The sequence below is a fragment of the Aspergillus melleus genome (assembly GCF_016097325.1).
Source record: "Aspergillus melleus strain CBS 546.65 chromosome Unknown contig7, whole genome shotgun sequence".
NCBI classification, from domain to species: Eukaryota; Fungi; Ascomycota; class Eurotiomycetes; order Eurotiales; family Aspergillaceae; genus Aspergillus; species Aspergillus melleus.
The window spans coordinates 1,520,818-1,537,341 of NW_025763376.1; the positions used below are offsets into that span (position 1 = coordinate 1,520,818).

Sequence of the window (16,524 nt, forward strand, 5' to 3'; positions counted from 1 at the left end):
CCAGAAGGCCCAAATAAAAACACCGGCAGACGTAGATGAATCAAAGAAAGGAAGAGAATCAACCGTGCAAAAGGAAAAGGAGATAATTACAATAAAATAGGGCCAGACATACGACAGCCATTGTGGAGCCTCAGTCGCAGAATACTGTATCTAATTGAGACGGGTGGTAGGGGCTGACTAGTGTTGAATTTTAGATTAATTGTAGATTGGGCGAAGCGACAACGGCAGGACAGCCAACGAGAGTCCCAGATACCAGGAATTTCGCCTCCGAGGCCCAGGAGCCTTCACAAATCCTTTGCGTAACGAACCCCGGAGGCAATTATCGAGCCAGCCAGTCAAGGGTGTTGGAGGGGTCGTTGGTTGTGACAGAATCACAGAAACCAGCGCTATAGGGAATCGCGCACGATGCTTATTTTGGTGGCTGCAAATGAGCATCAGAGGCGGGAGAGATTTAATTTGCGAGCACGGGTAAGGAGCCCATCTATGGGTTAACTGGTTTCATACTAATCGAAACCCGTCCGAATGGGCCAATGGGTTCGGAGAATTCTAGTCGCCCAGGGATCGTCAAGAAAGCTGATACTCCTCAGCACGGATACTGTGTCACAACTCACAACCCTGCTCGCCTGACGTTGGAGCCAACCGTGCAACAGAGACCTTCTTGAATCTCCGAACCTGCAGAGACAGACGCCCAGGACGCATTGTTGCAAATTGTCTTCCATTCAAGCAGAATGATCTGCGAGAGTGTGCGGCTAGAACCATTGCTGGTTCTCGCTTGGATCTAGCCTCTGGCCGTCATTCGTCCACCAGGGAAATTAAACCCAGTCAGCTGGGGGCCAAGCGCAAGCCGACATGATGGACGTTGGACTTATGGTCCGAGATGAGATGGGATTTGTCTTAGAATTCAGGACACTTTACGGTGTCATCTCCATGTCCATAGTCTAACGGAGTATGCAGTGTAGTCCATACTCTGAGACCTGGAAATTGAAACTTTTGTGGTCGGGGCCCACCTGTCTGTTCAGCCCGTGCATCTTTTTTTACCTCAAAGGTTCAACGAGATGAGAGGCAGATGACAGGAACAAAGACCCATGACTTCAACGGGCGCGTACTCTGACGTAGTATGTTTGGCCCGTGATATGACGATACGAATCGACGAGGGGGGAGAGGGTTGGTGTTGGAGAGAGGGAAAAGGGCTAAAAGTAATCTCCGGCTGCAGATGCTTGAAGCGACGGCCCGAACAGGACAAGCGCCGCCCGTGATAACACATGACTACGAAGTATTAGGATCAGAGTCAGATATCGACTACACCGTATGCAGCCCAACCAGGTAGATAGGTAGCGACAAGGAAGAAAAGAGAAAAGAGGCGGTAAGGGATCACCAAACCGGCTTGAGTCTTTAGCTGGGTTTAGTTTTGCGCATGGAACTATGCTATACTCAAGTGGGCTGTCTTTTGGACTTTGGAGGTCACTAGGGCCCAAAACGGTGCCCACCGTTACTCCCAGTCCCCCACCGCCTTTATCGGAGTACGGGCTTGGACTGGGACTTGGAGACGGCCATGGTGATGTTGTTATATCATATGCAGGGAGGACAATATTGAATAAAGGGACAAACAGCCCTACGAGGCGGTCGAGACCAAGAGACAATGATCACCAGGCGTGGCTGCAGACTTATTCTTATTCCGTATGTACAAAGTAACTACTTTCAGTACTTGTAGTAGGGAACTGAGAACGGGGTTACATAATAATCGGCGGGGCAACTGCTCTCTCTCTCTCTCTCCCTGCAAGTCCTCAAGTGTCTCTCTCTCTTTCTGCCAGCACAGCCCACCCCACCTTCTGTTACCCTCTAAATAATAATAATAATAATAATAATATTTACGCCGGTGCTGACTACTGTATTTCTACTTCCACTTCTTCTCAACTCAACCCACAACCTTGAACTTCCATCCTTGGATACCCTTGTTTCTGTAAGCCTTTTTCGCGTTCCCTGCGACTTCTCGTGCCCAACTAACCGACTTTCCTCAACTAGCGATCTCCCCCGCCGTCACTTTCTATACCACCTCTCCCTTTTCCGACCGTTCCCGTCAACACTTTATTCCACCGACATCATGGGTGCTCACTCCGCTATCTGGCAAGGTACGATCCTAAATTGATATCTCTCTCTGGCTTGACTTGGCTCAGCCATCCATGAGACCTTTTCGCTAACGACTGCTCTCTTCCCTCCAGGATATGTCGATTCCAGGTACCGTCCACATCCCCTATCTACAACCTACCCCGCACTGGAACCATTACCATCGCACCCGCGAAACTTCCGCATCGCGTTTCTGACCAAAATAATGCTTCAGCTTGATGGGATCCGGCCAATTTGACAAGGCCGCTATCTTGAGCTACGACATCTCCGGTGTCGAGGCCCAGTCCCCCGGCTTCTCGGTATGACACATCCGGCCCCCCGAATCCCGACTCGACTCGGTGTACATGCTCGTGTCCATTAACAATCCGACCATCCTAGATCTCGCCTGAGGAGCTCAAGGCTATCGTTGCCGCCTACTCCAGCGCTGATGTCGCCCGCGGAAACGGTATTACCGTTGGAGGAGAGAAGTTCATTACCATCCGTGCTGACGAGCGTAGTCTGTACGGCAAGAAGGTAACTAGCCGACACCTCACCTTGATTCTCTTCCGGCAAACGAGGCGATATAGCCATCTCCCGGCTGTGTTAGATTTCCTCACTAACACCTCTCGAATCTGTAGGGCAAGGAGGGTATCGTCATCGTCAAGGCCAAGTCCTGCGTCATGATCGCCCACCACCCCGACACCGTCCAGCTGCCCAACGCCGCTACCGTCGTTGAGAACCTCGTCGACTACATCAACAGCGCTTAGACGCCGGTTGAAGGAGAAATGAAATTCTTTTGATGTCTTTTTTAGTCGCCAGAACCGACAGTGTGCCAGCTTCGAAATATGTATCACGATGACGGTCCTGTTTTTTCCATCTTTGCTTCCCTCCCTCTTCCCTCTTCTCTCATTCCGTGTCCTCTTTTTCCTTTTCTTTCCTCTCGTCCGTTTTCTTATCATCTTCACATCTAAGGCATAACTCGTAGACATGTGCAATAGGTACTACTACTTCTTCTAGTACACATTTAAATCATTTCGTCAACATGATCATACCCAGAAGCTTGAGACTCAGGACTGCAGCGTTTGTGTTTATTTTCAGGCGGAGATATTCTAGCGCTTGTGGTCACCACAGCTTGGATCCAGATTGGCTGGCTGCTACCTAATATGCAAGTCATATCACAGACTCCTCTACCTTACTCCAATACAGCGGACGAATAGCAACGTATCAAAACATTGGTGACCACCATATAGATTAATAATTACATATCCATAACATTATATATCACGTCCCTTGGCACGCCGTGTCCGTTCCCTGAAGCCATGCCCAGCCGAGAACCTCAAGCCTAGGAACAACAGCAGAAATCGACCACGACTCAGCTCATGGACCACGGACACGGCGCCCAGATCATATCCATATCCATATCCATCTAATCATGCACCATCCGCTTTTGCTTTCCTTCGTTTTGTTTCATCGTTCGAGAAAAATCGGTCGCATAATCATACAACATAAATCGTTCAAAAGGCCCTGCTCTTCCCATCCAAGAGAGAGCAACGACCCCTCCCTCCGCCTCCTCATCACATAGACCCCAATCTCACTATACGATTTCCTTCCGCCTATACCTTTCGTTATAGGTACCCACCGTAGCAAAAATAGGTTATACCGGCAATTCAGCATTACTCCTCCCCCCGGCCAACGTCTCCAACGCCTTCTGAACATACGGCCCCACGACCGGCACATTCCCCGCAAACTGCCCAATCGTGATCAAAAAGTCCCCGAAGAGAATAAACAGGCCGTACAGCTCGATCAGGAAGCCCGTGAGGGGCCAGCGCAGGAGGATCAGGAGGATGCCGGCCGCGAAGGCGGCCGTGCCTTTTAGTTTTTGGCGGCGCGAGAAGAACGCGATGGTTTTTTGGAGGCCGATTATTAGGGTTAGGCCGATTAGGAAGAGGATCTGTGAGGCGTGAGTTGGAGGTGTAGAGTAGAGAAGGTGTGTTTGTTAAAGGGGCCGTACGTTTCCCATTGCGAGTCTAGATGAGAGAAAGAGGGTTGGTTAACCTGGCTGGTCTGGTTCGGTCTGGTCTGGCCTTGGGGGTATGCACGTACAGCGAGCGATCAAAGAACATCAGCACGCCTCCGAAGAGGAACAGTCCTCCTGTTTAGACGAGCATATCGGTTAGTCGCTGTGACGCGATTGATCGCGGGTCGCAAAACCCTAGCGACCTGGATGCGCTATATTGCGAGGTTCCTTCATCACATACCACCGGAGCAAAAGATGACACCGATCTCTGCGACGGAGAAAAGTGCTTGTTAGTCTTCATTCTTATCGAGGAGAGTCCACCGTCGGAACGCAATGCTTACTCTGGTTATCAGAGAGCCACATATTGGGCATTTCAACAATTCTTCGGTTTGTATTTAAGAGCGGGAACAGAAGCCTGGCGATGCGACAGAGCTGAGGGTTCGAACAAATTTGTTGAAATTGTCTGAATTACGTGGCGATCGCAATTCAGGTCGGAAACGGATGTACTCCCGCGCGCGGTAGGTATGATTGTGCAGGAATCCGTGTAGAGAAATCCCTGGCTGGTTTGTCCTTCCACCGAGTATACTAAGGATAAAATTCAGGTAGAGAAGAGAGGCAGAAAGAGACTCCGCGGGCGAGAAGTTCAATTTAGGCCAAAAAGAAAATGGGATCGTGGCTTGGACTTCGAGGACTGCGAAAGGCCGTAAACATTTCGGGCTCGGTTCTGCCACGTTCCCTTTCCGTGCTAGTTCGGGGCTATGCCGCATGGGGCGGGCGGTCTAGCAGACCAGGCGCACTGGAAATCAAACGCGTCTTGCCGATATTTCAGCTCCGTCTTCTGACCAACACTTGGTCCTGCTTTGCATTCCTGTGCCACCCCATTGCTACTTTTGCTATGCTTTGGGAGTTACTTAGGCCTACCTACCTAAGCCTACGCGCTGGTATTATGAAGCCAGACCGCTGCATCCTTGCCATGTGCAATTGCGAGCTAAACATTCTAGGTGCCAGGGGCGTCCATGATACATGAATTATGGCAATGTACAGCGTGCATAACGAGCCTTCAAGAAACCAGACCAGACAAGACAAACTTGGACTCGTTTCAATCCTTTCCCTTTTCCTTTGCACTTCCTCTCCCTATCCCTTATTTATAGTCCCAGCCCTCGTCGGCTGTCTTCATTCTTTATACGCCGCGACGACAGCATCTCCGGATGCTGTAACTGATGTTCCCGTCGGTGGAGCGTCGGTATTAGTCGGGTGCTACCTAGCACATAAGGCGAAGATCGACTCAATTATAAAGGTCCCGAATAAGCCGGAGCGTTTTCTTTGAACCTGTCTCGAGAGGGGCACGGTGGGTGGAAAGGGCTTGACTGTGTGGGCCGTACATTATATCGCATACTAGACGAATAGATAGCACCTGCAATGAACATCCATTAGCTTTGAATCATCAATGATTATATATCACCGTCCTGTGACCAACCTTTTGATTAAGAAATCATCACGTAAGACCCGAAACATGAGGCAAACGCCATCATTCTTCTACTTGAGCACGACATGCGCAGCCCTCAGCTCCAAGTAACTCTCCGGCACACCCTGCGTCAACGTCCTGACGACACCAAAGACCTCCCGATCGTGGTACCGCAGTCTAGTCTTAGGATCCGTATAAGGGCCCGGCAGCCCCGTGATATCGCAATACCGGGTCTGCTGGGACGGGTGCAGCGACGGCGCCGATTCGATATTCGTGTAGGTCACGGCCGGGCCGGTCTGGAACGCCGCTCGCGCGTTCTTCTCCAGGACCAGCGTCGACAGGTTCTGCGCCGCCTGGGCGATGTTGGGATTCCGGGGGTTGCCGTCGGCAGGGGTCTGCGTGCCGTCGGTGCTGCCGGCCGTGGTGGCTGGAAGGGGAGTCGTGGCTCCAGAGTTGGCCTGGGTTGCCATCTGCGAGGCTTCCTTGCGAGAGCTCTCGGAGAGAAGCTGCTTGACGTTCTTGTTGCGGCGCTGCGACGGCTTCCAGTTGGGGTTGCGGAAGGGGCGTGCGACGTGCGCGATGTCAAGGCTGTCGAGGAGCCGTTGGTGCGCTTCGTTTTCGGCGGGGGTAGGAGGCGCCATTTTGTTGATTATTAGGTAGAAGAAAGGTCGTCAGTATAATAAGTAGGCAACGATGCGCTGAGTGTGTGAGATAGACTGCGTGGCGGAGATGGAATGTCGGGATTGGAAGTCTGAGACGGAGTAGAGCCGGGTGCTGGGAAGGATATCCGGGTGCAGAAAACGATCAGAGGGGGAGAAGTGGCGCACTGCCCGCAACGAGGCGTATATAGATATATTGTTGAGGTCAGATAATGACGTTTTTATATAAGGCGAAACTTCACTGGGTTTCTTCCTGAGATGCCTTCTGTTGTCGATGGGCCACCAGAACCAAGAGTGGAAGAAGCTCTGGCACGGTCACATGATCTCCCATATCGGGCACTCAGCCAAAGCAACAAACAAACATCCACCGACCGGCCACAACAGTTTGCGCAGACATTAAGGCAGAATGGTAGGCTTCGATTGATCTATAAGATTTTATTCCAGGCAGAACTAATAGTTCGTCCAGGAAAGTCCACACGAACATCAGCAGGCTCTGCTGCTCCAGCGAATCATCAACAACATTGTATGTTATCGACGGTGGATCTTCGATATCGCCATTATTAACGAATATCTAGGAGAAACTCAACGAGTCTGTCATGGTCATGAACAAGAGCCTCCAGGTATGCCTTGTCTGTCGAGAGCATTCCATACTTACGTCCGATGCTAATATACATGCTGTAGGAGGTCAATATCCAGAACATGAACGTTGAACTCGTTGCGCAGATGTTCAAGAACTACCAGTCTAACGTCCTTTTCCATCTTGAAGGTATGGCACTGTCTGTTATGGCCCTATATCTAGCGCTTACCATCTTCTAGCCACGGAGAATTTCAAGGAGTCATCTTAAAGAGGCGTTTTCTTTCCTATTTGACGAAATGCGATGATTATGAGTAAATTATGCAAAGATCCAATACCATCACTGTCTATTGTCTTGAATGTACTCGCCAAGTAGCTGGCTCATGAATAGCACCATTCCCTTAGACAATCAGAATAGAAGTCGAATTTATAGTGAACGCATATAGGCGCAGGTACTTTCCCCGGAGACGACGTGACGGTCTTGGCAGTCCAAACGCTGGCGGTGACCGGAGTCCTTCCCACTTGCGCCGGGCAATTGCAAAGCTGGGGTTCAAGCTTCACGTTCCTCTGTTTCCCGGTGATACGGACAATTCCTTGCCTGTTTTCTGACCGACCACTCCAGACACTACACCGGATCATCTGGCGAACCCTTCATATCCGCCTATCAAGTTTGCGATCGGCTTGCAATGCGGTAAATCCGCAATCGCCTCGCTCCTGGAAGCTCCTGAATCGCCGCTGGCTTGACCATCGCTTCACGTCGCCATGACTATCACATCAGTGCAGACCCTCCTGCCCGGTCGCTTTGGGATCAACTCGACGGAGAAAAGCGCCGCGAAGAAACCTCCAACGCTCTACAATGCCCAAGACCACCCTTTCAAAGGCTACCATCCGCCCCGAACGGAGGGCTACGAGCGGAGCAAAGCCAACCCGGACACAAGCGCTATTGTGATCGATAATGGTGCGTTGGATATCTAACAGATCTGTGAGATGGCCCTCGATTGCGTCTTTGCTGATTTTTGTCATCCTATAGGCTCGAATCTACTCAAGGCCGGTTGGTCGTTCGACGAAAACCCCCAGTTGATTGTGCCCCCTGTGATGAGTCGGTACCGGGACCGGAAACTGAACAAGGCCTGCCAATTTCTTGGATACGATGCTTACGTGGATGCTACGACGCGCGGTCAACTGCGCTACGCCTTCGACCCCGGCTCGAGTGTGGTTGGCAACTGGGATGTCATGGAGGGATTGCTCGATTATACATTTATCAAGTTGGGAGTGGACGGAGCCAACGGCGGCGTCGACAGACCCATCGTGATGACGGAACCGATCGCGAACCTCAATTATCCCAGACGAAGTGAGTGAAAACCGGACAGAGACCTAGTATGGTCTTCTATTGTTGCAGCTAACATGACCGTAGTGATGAATGAGATCCTGTTCGAGTGTTATAGTGCGCCCTCCGTCGCGTACGGCATCGACTCGCTCTTCTCGTACCGGTATAATCGCGGAACCGACGGCTTGATCGTCTCCTCCTCCCATACGTCGACGCACGTCATCCCCGTTTTGAACAACAAGGCCTTGCTCTCGAACTGCTCCCGGCTGAACTGGGGCGGCATGCAGGCCTCCGAGTACCTGTTGAAGCTGATGAAGTTGAAATACCCGACGTTCCCTGCGCGCATGACGGAGGCCCAGATGGAGGACCTCGTACACAAACATTGCTACGTCTCGAAGGACTACGATCGTGAGTTAAGCGGCTACCTGGACTGGACGGGTCTTGAGGATAGAGACCATGTGATCCAATACCCGTTCACGGAGCACGTGGTGCCAGAAAAGTCCGAGGAGGAGCTGGCGCGGATCGCGGAGCGCAAGAAGGAGAGTGGACGCCGGCTACAAGAACAGGCCGCTAAGATGCGCCTGGAGAAATTGATGAAGAAAGAGCAGGAGCTGGAATACTATAGGGATCTACAGCGTGGACTTGCCACGGAGACCAAGAAAGAAATGAGACGTATCCTGGAAGCAGAGGATTTGAAGGACGAGGCACACCTCGACCGACTGATCCGGGACCTTGAAAAGTCCATCAAGCGGTCTAGAAACCGTGACCTCGGGGTCGAGGAGGAGGAACCTACTGAAGAGATGTCCTTCCCTTTGTTAGATGTCCCCGACGAGGAACTGGACGAGGCTGGGTTGAAGGAGAAACGTCACCAGCGACTCATGAAATCCAATGTCGAGGCCCGTCAACGCGCAAAGGCCGAGAAGGAGCGGGAGAAGGCCCGCCAGGAGGAAGAGGAGCGCCTCGATCGAGAGAGGCGAGAGAACGATTTTGACAACTGGCTCGCGGAAAGACGAGCAGCTCGCCAGGTGTGTTCCCTACCCTACCCAATTAAGCCCGGAAATGCTAATGTTATCTGTAGAATGTGCTACAAAAAATCAAAGAGCGCGATAGGCTGAAGGCAGACCTTGGCAACCGGAAATCGCTTGCCAGCCAAATGCGCATGAAGACCCTCGCCAATCTCGCCGCCGACGGTCCCAAAAAGCGAAGAAGAGGTGGCGATGACGATAACTTCGGTGCCAACGATGAAGACTGGGGAGTCTACCGAACCGTTGCCACTGGCGATCAAAGCGACGAGGAAGAAGAGGAAGACCTCGGAGGGGTGCTGAATACGGTGGAGAAAGAGCTCCTTGAATACGATCCTGATTTCACCGAGAACCACACCCTGGCCGCTCAGTCCGACTGGACCAAGAGCTTGGTGCACGTCTTCCTGCGCGGTCCCTGGCCTTTCGACCCTGAAAGCCAGCGTGAGGCTCATCAGCTGCATCTCAACGTCGAGCGCATCCGGGTGCCTGAGATTGTTTTCAAGCCGTCGATCGCCGGCATTGACCAGGCGGGCCTGATTGAAGTTGCCGCGGACGTCGTTAACCAGCGGTTCTCCAACCCGGAGGACCAAGCCAAACTTCTACGCGACGTGTTCTTCACTGGAGGCAATACCATGTTCCAGAACTTCGACGAACGATTCCGCAACGATTTCCGGGCTTTCCTACCCGTTGACGCCGAGCTGAATGTGCGTCGGGCCAAGGACCCAGTTCTCGATGCCTGGAAGGGAGCCGCACAATGGGCTTCAGGGTCTGACCTAGGCAAGTCGTCCGTCACCCGAGAAGAGTATCTGGAGAAAGGCAGCGAGTATATCAAGGTATGTCACATTTATTTTGTCAAGACCCCATCCCCATGGATTGCACTGGCTAATTGCTAACTCCTTTTCGCAGGAACACGATCTAGGGAACATCACTTCATGGTAGACAGTCGACACGTGTCACGAATCGAGACGTCTCGTTCTGATCTTCACTGCGTGTTCTGATTTACACAGCATTCACAATATCCCACGATCTACATTGCATGCTAATCGGGACCACCACCCACCTACTCACAGCCCGGGTCTAACAGACCAAGCGGAGATCAATCAAACACGGGACTCAGGGAGTTTGGCGTACGGGAAAATTCACTAGGATCGATATCGGATGTCATGTATGAGACGATTTGGTGGTGTGTTGGGAGGTTGCATTGTGGAGTTGCACTTCTGTTACGATTCTAGATTGATTGATTCATTGATTCATTGATTGATTAAGGGGGTTTCCAAGGGTTGTAAGATATTTTCCCTGTCAGTTTCTTTAGTTATTATTTTGACGCAACACCTGATGGTTCTTTGTTTTTGTTGTGTCGTATCCTGAAAATGTATATTTCGGTCTGGGCCTGCATGGACTGTCCTTTCCGGACGTGTACTACCTACCATCTACATCTTGCTCCCCTTACTTCGTGCTCATTATCTACCCAGGAACAATAGCTTCACAATTAAGCGTGAGGGAGCTGTTCGAGCTATCATCTAGACAACCCTCCCTTGCGAACACATCGCAGACAGTCAACCGCAACTACCTAACTAGTTGGTCAATTCCAACTCATGAAACTCAACTGAAGCACACAACCCTACTCTACATTCCACAGTGAAACATGTCTATCCCCATTCATCCCATGCTCATCAGCACCGACTGTTTCCTTCATCCGGAGCTCAAACCAAACTGAAAGTTCAACACTGGTTAAGACATAAGACATAATCCTACGACAGACGCAAGGGGCTGAAACACGTTGCTCAGAGCTAATGCAACCTGCCTACCTACCTGTCCACCTACCTTTCTACCGGGGGACATTTGAGACGGAGGGCCGTTGGAGGCGGTGGATCGGTCTAGCCTACGGTGTTATGTCTAGTCTAGGTAGTCTTGGGATTGATTGTTGACTGCTTTGTTGACAAGGTTTGGTGTTTCTACCTACATCCTGCAGTGGCGGTTGCGTTTGTTGGGCAGCAATGGGAGCTATCTACCTTAGCCTCCCTGCTCAAGTAGAAATGAGTTAGGTTCATTTTTGTTTTCCAACTATAATTTCGTGACTTAGACTTGATTGGAGTCTTCTAGGAAATATGAAGTAAGGTAGTTAGTGACAATAACTGCTGGTCCGTACTGCGTAGAAAATAACAAAACCCTACCAGCGAGTCGAGTGACGAAATTGAATCCGGATCGGGATTGCAATCAGAGCTAGGGAGAATCAGAATCAGTATTGTCCGACCACCATCTCTGATGACAGGACAGGGGTATGGATTGGGCCGTTGGGGTGCTATCGACGTCATCATCGGATCACTCTTTACCGCGGAGTGCGTGGCAGGATAGTTTTAGCGCTGTCTACGGTAGGTACTCGAGGTTCAGCCCCTTTTTTTTTTTTTTTTTTTTTTTACTTTTCTTTTTCTTTTTTGGTTTGATGGAACTGCACCGAACCTTGTAGCTTTGCCAGCTTGTGGGTATTTACCAATTCTATCTACACGGTGTACCATGCCATATCCAAAAGGGTTACCTAGTAAATACGTTTGTCTCTTCGAGATACCCATGCCACTAAACGGGGTAAAGTCAAGCAAGACCTGAAAACAAAGGAGACCTCAGTAGTCCTGAACTCGAACTGAAGGCTCCGGGCTTATCTACACCTTGTTTGGTGTTAAGCTTGTCCCCCAGGGCTGCCGCTGCCCTGACGATTCACCTAGCTTTGCTTCAAGGTTTGACACCACTTGGTGGCTCTGAATTCCTACAATAACAATCCGTCTACATGTCTAGGCCCTGTATTAAACAAACGGTGGCAGGCAATCATGGGGAATCGTGAGTCACACTCCAAGGCAAAATTCCAGGGCGTGCCCCTATCTGGTGCTACCTCAACTGGTTAGACTGTCTTGCGCTCCAGACTCATCCCTTGACTTAGGTGGCCCATCTTTACCTTCACTACACAACTACACAATGAACTCCAATTGGCCGGGATTCTTCCTCCAAGGCTGCGATCTGAATATTCATCACTTATTCGATCAAGCTGTTCCCGATCCCGAGGACGTCAAACAATTCCAGTGCGATGATGCCTGGACTTTGGGACGGCGGATGCGTGACGATACGCCGGGGATGCATAGCATCATGGTGTTGAGATTGATTGTGAATAGACGAGCCAACCTTGTGGCGAAAACAGTACGTATCGGCAGTTAGTCATCCAAAGCGCTGACCATGACTACTAAGTCGAGGCAAGTTTTTTGAGGAAGAATATTTCCAGTCGATCAAACAACTAGACCCCTTTCTAGATGAAAGTCGCGCGTACGAGAACATTCTCCGCAACTGCCCACCTTCTAAATCATCCTACTTCCCGCTTTACTATGGTGTTATACTAGACTTGCAGCGTGACAAGTACCCTATGAGCTATGCATTACGCCCGCGAGCTATCGTGCTGGAAAGAGTCACTCCTGACATATGTTCCCGGCGCGTACTCGGAAGATGTCCGCGCCCCGAGTATGATTCATTCGGGGATTTCATCGCGCGTCTGGAGGACCTGCCGCTCAGCGGTTTTGAGAAAGAGTGGTACATTTCTTTGACTATCAGCCGGCTTCGGCGTCTTACAGCATTGCATGAGATTGGAATTTTACATCGCGACGTCTGCGACGAGCATTTCCGTCTCCCGAATGATTTCTATGATACGGTTCTCTATGATTTCTCACACGCTTACACAGTCAATTCGCCATGGCCATACGTCCAAAGGCCTAAACCGCTGGCGGAATTGATTCGGATTGAACAGAATGAAGTGTTGAGTAGCGTGTTCGTCCGGTTGGTGGCAGATATACCTTGAATTGATAATCCTAGCTTACATTTTACTTGTGCAATGAGGTCAGAACTACGTACATATCTTGCTGCGACGCTTAATCTAGACCTGGCGGCTGTTGGAGAGATCTGCTCCCAGGAACTCGAAGATACGAAGGACCATCTAGAGCTGATCTTTCTGAGGACCAGACACCGACCGGACAGTAAGCTATCTACTGTATTCTTCTAACTAGGACGTCTGATAACATACTGCAGCGTTCACGCATCCATCTTTAGCCTCTATTTTCCCTTTCCTGGAAAGTGTCCGCCCCAGAAATTCTCCCGCGTGGCATATCAACCGCGCTCAACTTCTTCGGGAGTATGACTCTGTCTGGTTCTGCTACACGCCTGGATCAGACAAGCAGGTAGAACTGGTCTCATGTTCCGGGGTGGAACGCCGCCAATTGGACGTAGATGAACGAACGCAGAAGTCCTATCTACTTGCCTTGGTTCCCAGAACTTGGGGTCTAGAGGAGTCTGATCCAAGGCTTTTTACCTGTGCTAGACTTGTTGCTAAGAAGGAGCGGGGTCCTATCGTTGAACGGGATGCACTTGAACAGCTTACGGCTGGCTTTATGTAGGAGATGGTCATATGGCTACGCTGGGGGGGGGGGGGGGGGGGGGAGTTAATTCCACGCACGGCCGTTGTAGTCGGTAGAGAAGTTCAGTTCAGCCTTGTGGGTCCGAACGATTTCAGCTATGATCATATGGTTGGGATAGTTTGCATTATTATCTCTCGCTTATGAGATTTTCTGGTGCGATGTTGAAATGTGTCAGCTATCGATCTGGTTTATAGCTATTTATCCGACATGGCGAGAACGAGGGGGGAACTGTTCAATGTTAAACGTGAGAAATCAAGAGAAAAGCAAGAGAAAACAAAAGAAATCGGCCTGATCACCGAAAAGCCAGGCTAATTCGAGTCCGTGCTCCGTGAGAAATCAACCAACATCGGCCGTCCATGATCGTCGCGCGACGACCGTCAAGTCCGTAGTGAGCAGGAAGTTGTGGAAGCTTCGACCGGATCGTCTGAGGATCGACCAGACCTGACTCCGACCAGTAGCACATGATGCAGCCCAGTGGCGTGGTTTGGCCCGTCTCATTTGTTGATCGACCGAGTCTCTCCCCTTCTGCTTCGGTCGCTGGCGGCATCCACGGATCGCGTTTGAATCCAGGTAGCACACGGTAGTCACAGGAGGTGAAGAGAGAATTCATATCACCACTGGAAGGTTTGCCCACCGCTTTTTGTTTGGTTATGGTTCTATTGAATTCAGGATGCGGGGTGTATTCAAAGACGACAGAATTAAGTCATCGAACAGCAACAGCAGCTCCTCCCGCCAGGTCTGAGCTTCCTGCATTAGCGATCCTCGCCGTGCAGTTAGCAGTTGAGGCCCTTCCACACACTACCGTCCTGGTCCATGGTGCTCTGCAGGCTAGCTAGCGCCTTGAGTAGCCAAGCTCAGCCAACTTTCTCGAGCATCCAAAGTCAATCCAGTAACTTTTCTGAATAATGGGTGATCATGGATGCACCTGGAGGACCATTCCGTGGGACGCCGACTGGTTCGATCCAGGGCGATGGGACCATCCCAAGTATACTGGTTACTCAGTGGTAACTAACGAATTGATCTAATTGATCTAGGAGTCGCTAGCTAAGTCACGCAACAACCCTTCCTCGGCATCCCGGGCCATCAATGGTGTTGACCCGTTGATCCTCCTCCCTTCTTGAACTGGCCCAAAACACCCACTATACCTGAAAAGATAAAGTCAAAGAAAACAAAAATCCCTTGATATCTGCCGATCCTTTCCACCTCATTCCATCCGCACCCTCTGGCCGTTCTGCTAGTGGTCGATCCTCCCACCCTTGTTCGCCCTAGGAACGCCCCGGATGCCAATTCCCGTGCAAGTTGAACTGCACTCGACTTCATGATAGGTGAATGTCGGTCGGTGGACGATGTACGCCGTGCCTTGGGGTGTCACACAACCTTTCTTGGCACCGGGGATTGGTCGAAGCTGGGTCTGAGTGAGTTGTTGAAATGTTGGTCGGGGAGGTGTAGCCAGGGTTAACCTGCTACGAAGGGCGACCTCCTTCATGCAGATGAAATTATGACGCATCTGGGGGACCTCTTCCTCCCTGGTCCTGGTCTTTTTTTTTTTTTTTTTTTTTTTTTGTCTCTCCTCTTTTTTCACCTTGGACGGAATTATCATGCCAGAAAATAAAAAAAAATTGACTAACAAACTCTGACGCAAAAGCCATGCACTCACTCCATCGGTTGATTCGGATTGGTGATTTTGTTTCAATGCTAGGTAGTGGTCTGGACGAGCTGGACTTATAAAAGCTGGTCTCAGTCCTGCCTGCCCTTTCCCTACAAAAGAACTGTAACTCATTCTCTTCTACTTTTGAGTACCTCCCTCCCTCGGGCTGAGTACGTCGACATCCTCGTGCTCATACATACATCACATACATACATATACATTCCACACCAGCCAGCCCTATCCTCCCCCCATATTCCCACCAACTCAACACTTAATACAGAAAAACCAGCAAAATGGTGACCAGCGCCGTGGCTCGTCCTCTACAGCTGGTCTCGCGCGTGTTGCAATGGACCAGCGCCGTCATCGTCATGGGCATAACTTCCTACTTCATCCACAAGGGTCCGCGCGGTCAGCATCTGATCTATACGGAAGTTATCGTATGTTGAATCCGCTCCTGCTCTCAAACAGAAAATACTGTATACTAAAAATGCCTAAAGTCAACACTCTCCGTCGTTTTCTTCCTTCCTGCTTTCGTCTCGCCGTTCATGCCCACCGCTCTGGGTAAATTCGTCTTGCTGATCGATGTCGTGTTTTCTTATTTGTACGTCCTCCCTTAACCTATGATTGTGGTCTTATATCATTAAACCACTGTGGATCCCTATGCTAATGAATTTAGATGGCTCACGTCCTTCATCTTCGCCGCCCAAGACTACAACGAATCGAACTGTTTCTGGAACTCTCCTCCGGGTCTATCCTGCTCGAAGAAGAAGGCTAACGAGGCTTTTATCTTTTTGGCTTTGTATGTGCCTCTTATCTCCTTTCTTCCCTCTAGCATCTGGCTGTCACCTTCCGTCCCCCTTTTTTATCCTGTACCTAACCCACTCATTACCAAACAACCCGATGACTTGATAACACGAAAACGTGATCACTAACAATCTGATCTTCAAAAATAGCATCTTCACCTTCTTCGGCATGTTCCTCGAAGTCCTCGGCCTATGGGCCTACCGTCGCGAGAACCCGTCTCCTCCGGTGCGCGAGAAGACCGGCGGCGCCCACGGCGGCCCGGCTGATGCTCCTGTTGCGCAGGTTTAAGGCTGGCTGCTTTGCTTGGCTCGAGATGAGGGGTTTTCTGTCTGTCTGTCTATCTGTCTGATTACCATGGTCTGTCCGTCTATCTGTCGATAGATAGACAAACAGACAGATTGACAGATTTGACTACGCACGACTAATTTAACTAATGCTGGATGAAAACGGGGATGGT

General features: G+C 50.6%; 6 protein-coding genes across 6 annotated transcripts; 4 read left to right on the top strand and 2 right to left on the bottom strand.

The window, feature by feature from the left end:
* Nucleotides 1-2,342: 2,342 nt before the first annotated feature.
* Nucleotides 2,343-2,870, top strand: pfy1 (profilin; the record flags this gene model as incomplete). The annotated part of the gene is made up of 3 exons (XM_046093181.1): nucleotides 2,343-2,423; nucleotides 2,503-2,637; nucleotides 2,742-2,870. The coding sequence occupies 3 exons, from the start codon at nucleotides 2,343-2,345 to the stop codon at nucleotides 2,868-2,870; spliced, it is 345 nt and encodes a 114-aa protein (XP_045949159.1).
* Nucleotides 2,871-3,757: 887 nt separating this feature from the next.
* On the bottom strand, nucleotides 3,758-4,483 carry GOT1 (Got1 family protein; the record flags this gene model as incomplete). The annotated part of the gene is made up of 5 exons (XM_046093182.1): nucleotides 3,758-4,054; nucleotides 4,115-4,130; nucleotides 4,207-4,255; nucleotides 4,362-4,388; nucleotides 4,462-4,483. 5 exons carry the CDS (start codon nucleotides 4,481-4,483, stop codon nucleotides 3,758-3,760), a joined length of 411 nt encoding a protein of 136 aa, XP_045949160.1.
* A 1,173-nt stretch (nucleotides 4,484-5,656) lies between these two features.
* Nucleotides 5,657-6,226, bottom strand: IES6 (uncharacterized protein; the record flags this gene model as incomplete). The annotated part of the gene is made up of 1 exon (XM_046093183.1): nucleotides 5,657-6,226. The coding sequence occupies one exon, from the start codon at nucleotides 6,224-6,226 to the stop codon at nucleotides 5,657-5,659; it is 570 nt and encodes a 189-aa protein (XP_045949161.1).
* A 1,354-nt stretch (nucleotides 6,227-7,580) lies between these two features.
* ARP5 (actin-related protein ARP5) lies at nucleotides 7,581-10,106 on the top strand (the record flags this gene model as incomplete). Its single annotated transcript, XM_046093184.1, has 5 exons — nucleotides 7,581-7,776; nucleotides 7,849-8,169; nucleotides 8,233-9,170; nucleotides 9,224-10,000; nucleotides 10,074-10,106. 5 exons carry the CDS (start codon nucleotides 7,581-7,583, stop codon nucleotides 10,104-10,106), a joined length of 2,265 nt encoding a protein of 754 aa, XP_045949162.1.
* Nucleotides 10,107-12,134: 2,028 nt separating this feature from the next.
* On the top strand, nucleotides 12,135-13,002 carry LDX57_011439 (uncharacterized protein; the record flags this gene model as incomplete). Its single annotated transcript, XM_046093185.1, has 2 exons — nucleotides 12,135-12,353; nucleotides 12,412-13,002. 2 exons carry the CDS (start codon nucleotides 12,135-12,137, stop codon nucleotides 13,000-13,002), a joined length of 810 nt encoding a protein of 269 aa, XP_045949163.1.
* A 2,554-nt stretch (nucleotides 13,003-15,556) lies between these two features.
* On the top strand, nucleotides 15,557-16,355 carry LDX57_011440 (uncharacterized protein; the record flags this gene model as incomplete). Its single annotated transcript, XM_046093186.1, has 4 exons — nucleotides 15,557-15,700; nucleotides 15,761-15,864; nucleotides 15,940-16,062; nucleotides 16,217-16,355. The coding sequence occupies 4 exons, from the start codon at nucleotides 15,557-15,559 to the stop codon at nucleotides 16,353-16,355; spliced, it is 510 nt and encodes a 169-aa protein (XP_045949164.1).
* Nucleotides 16,356-16,524: the final 169 nt, after the last annotated feature.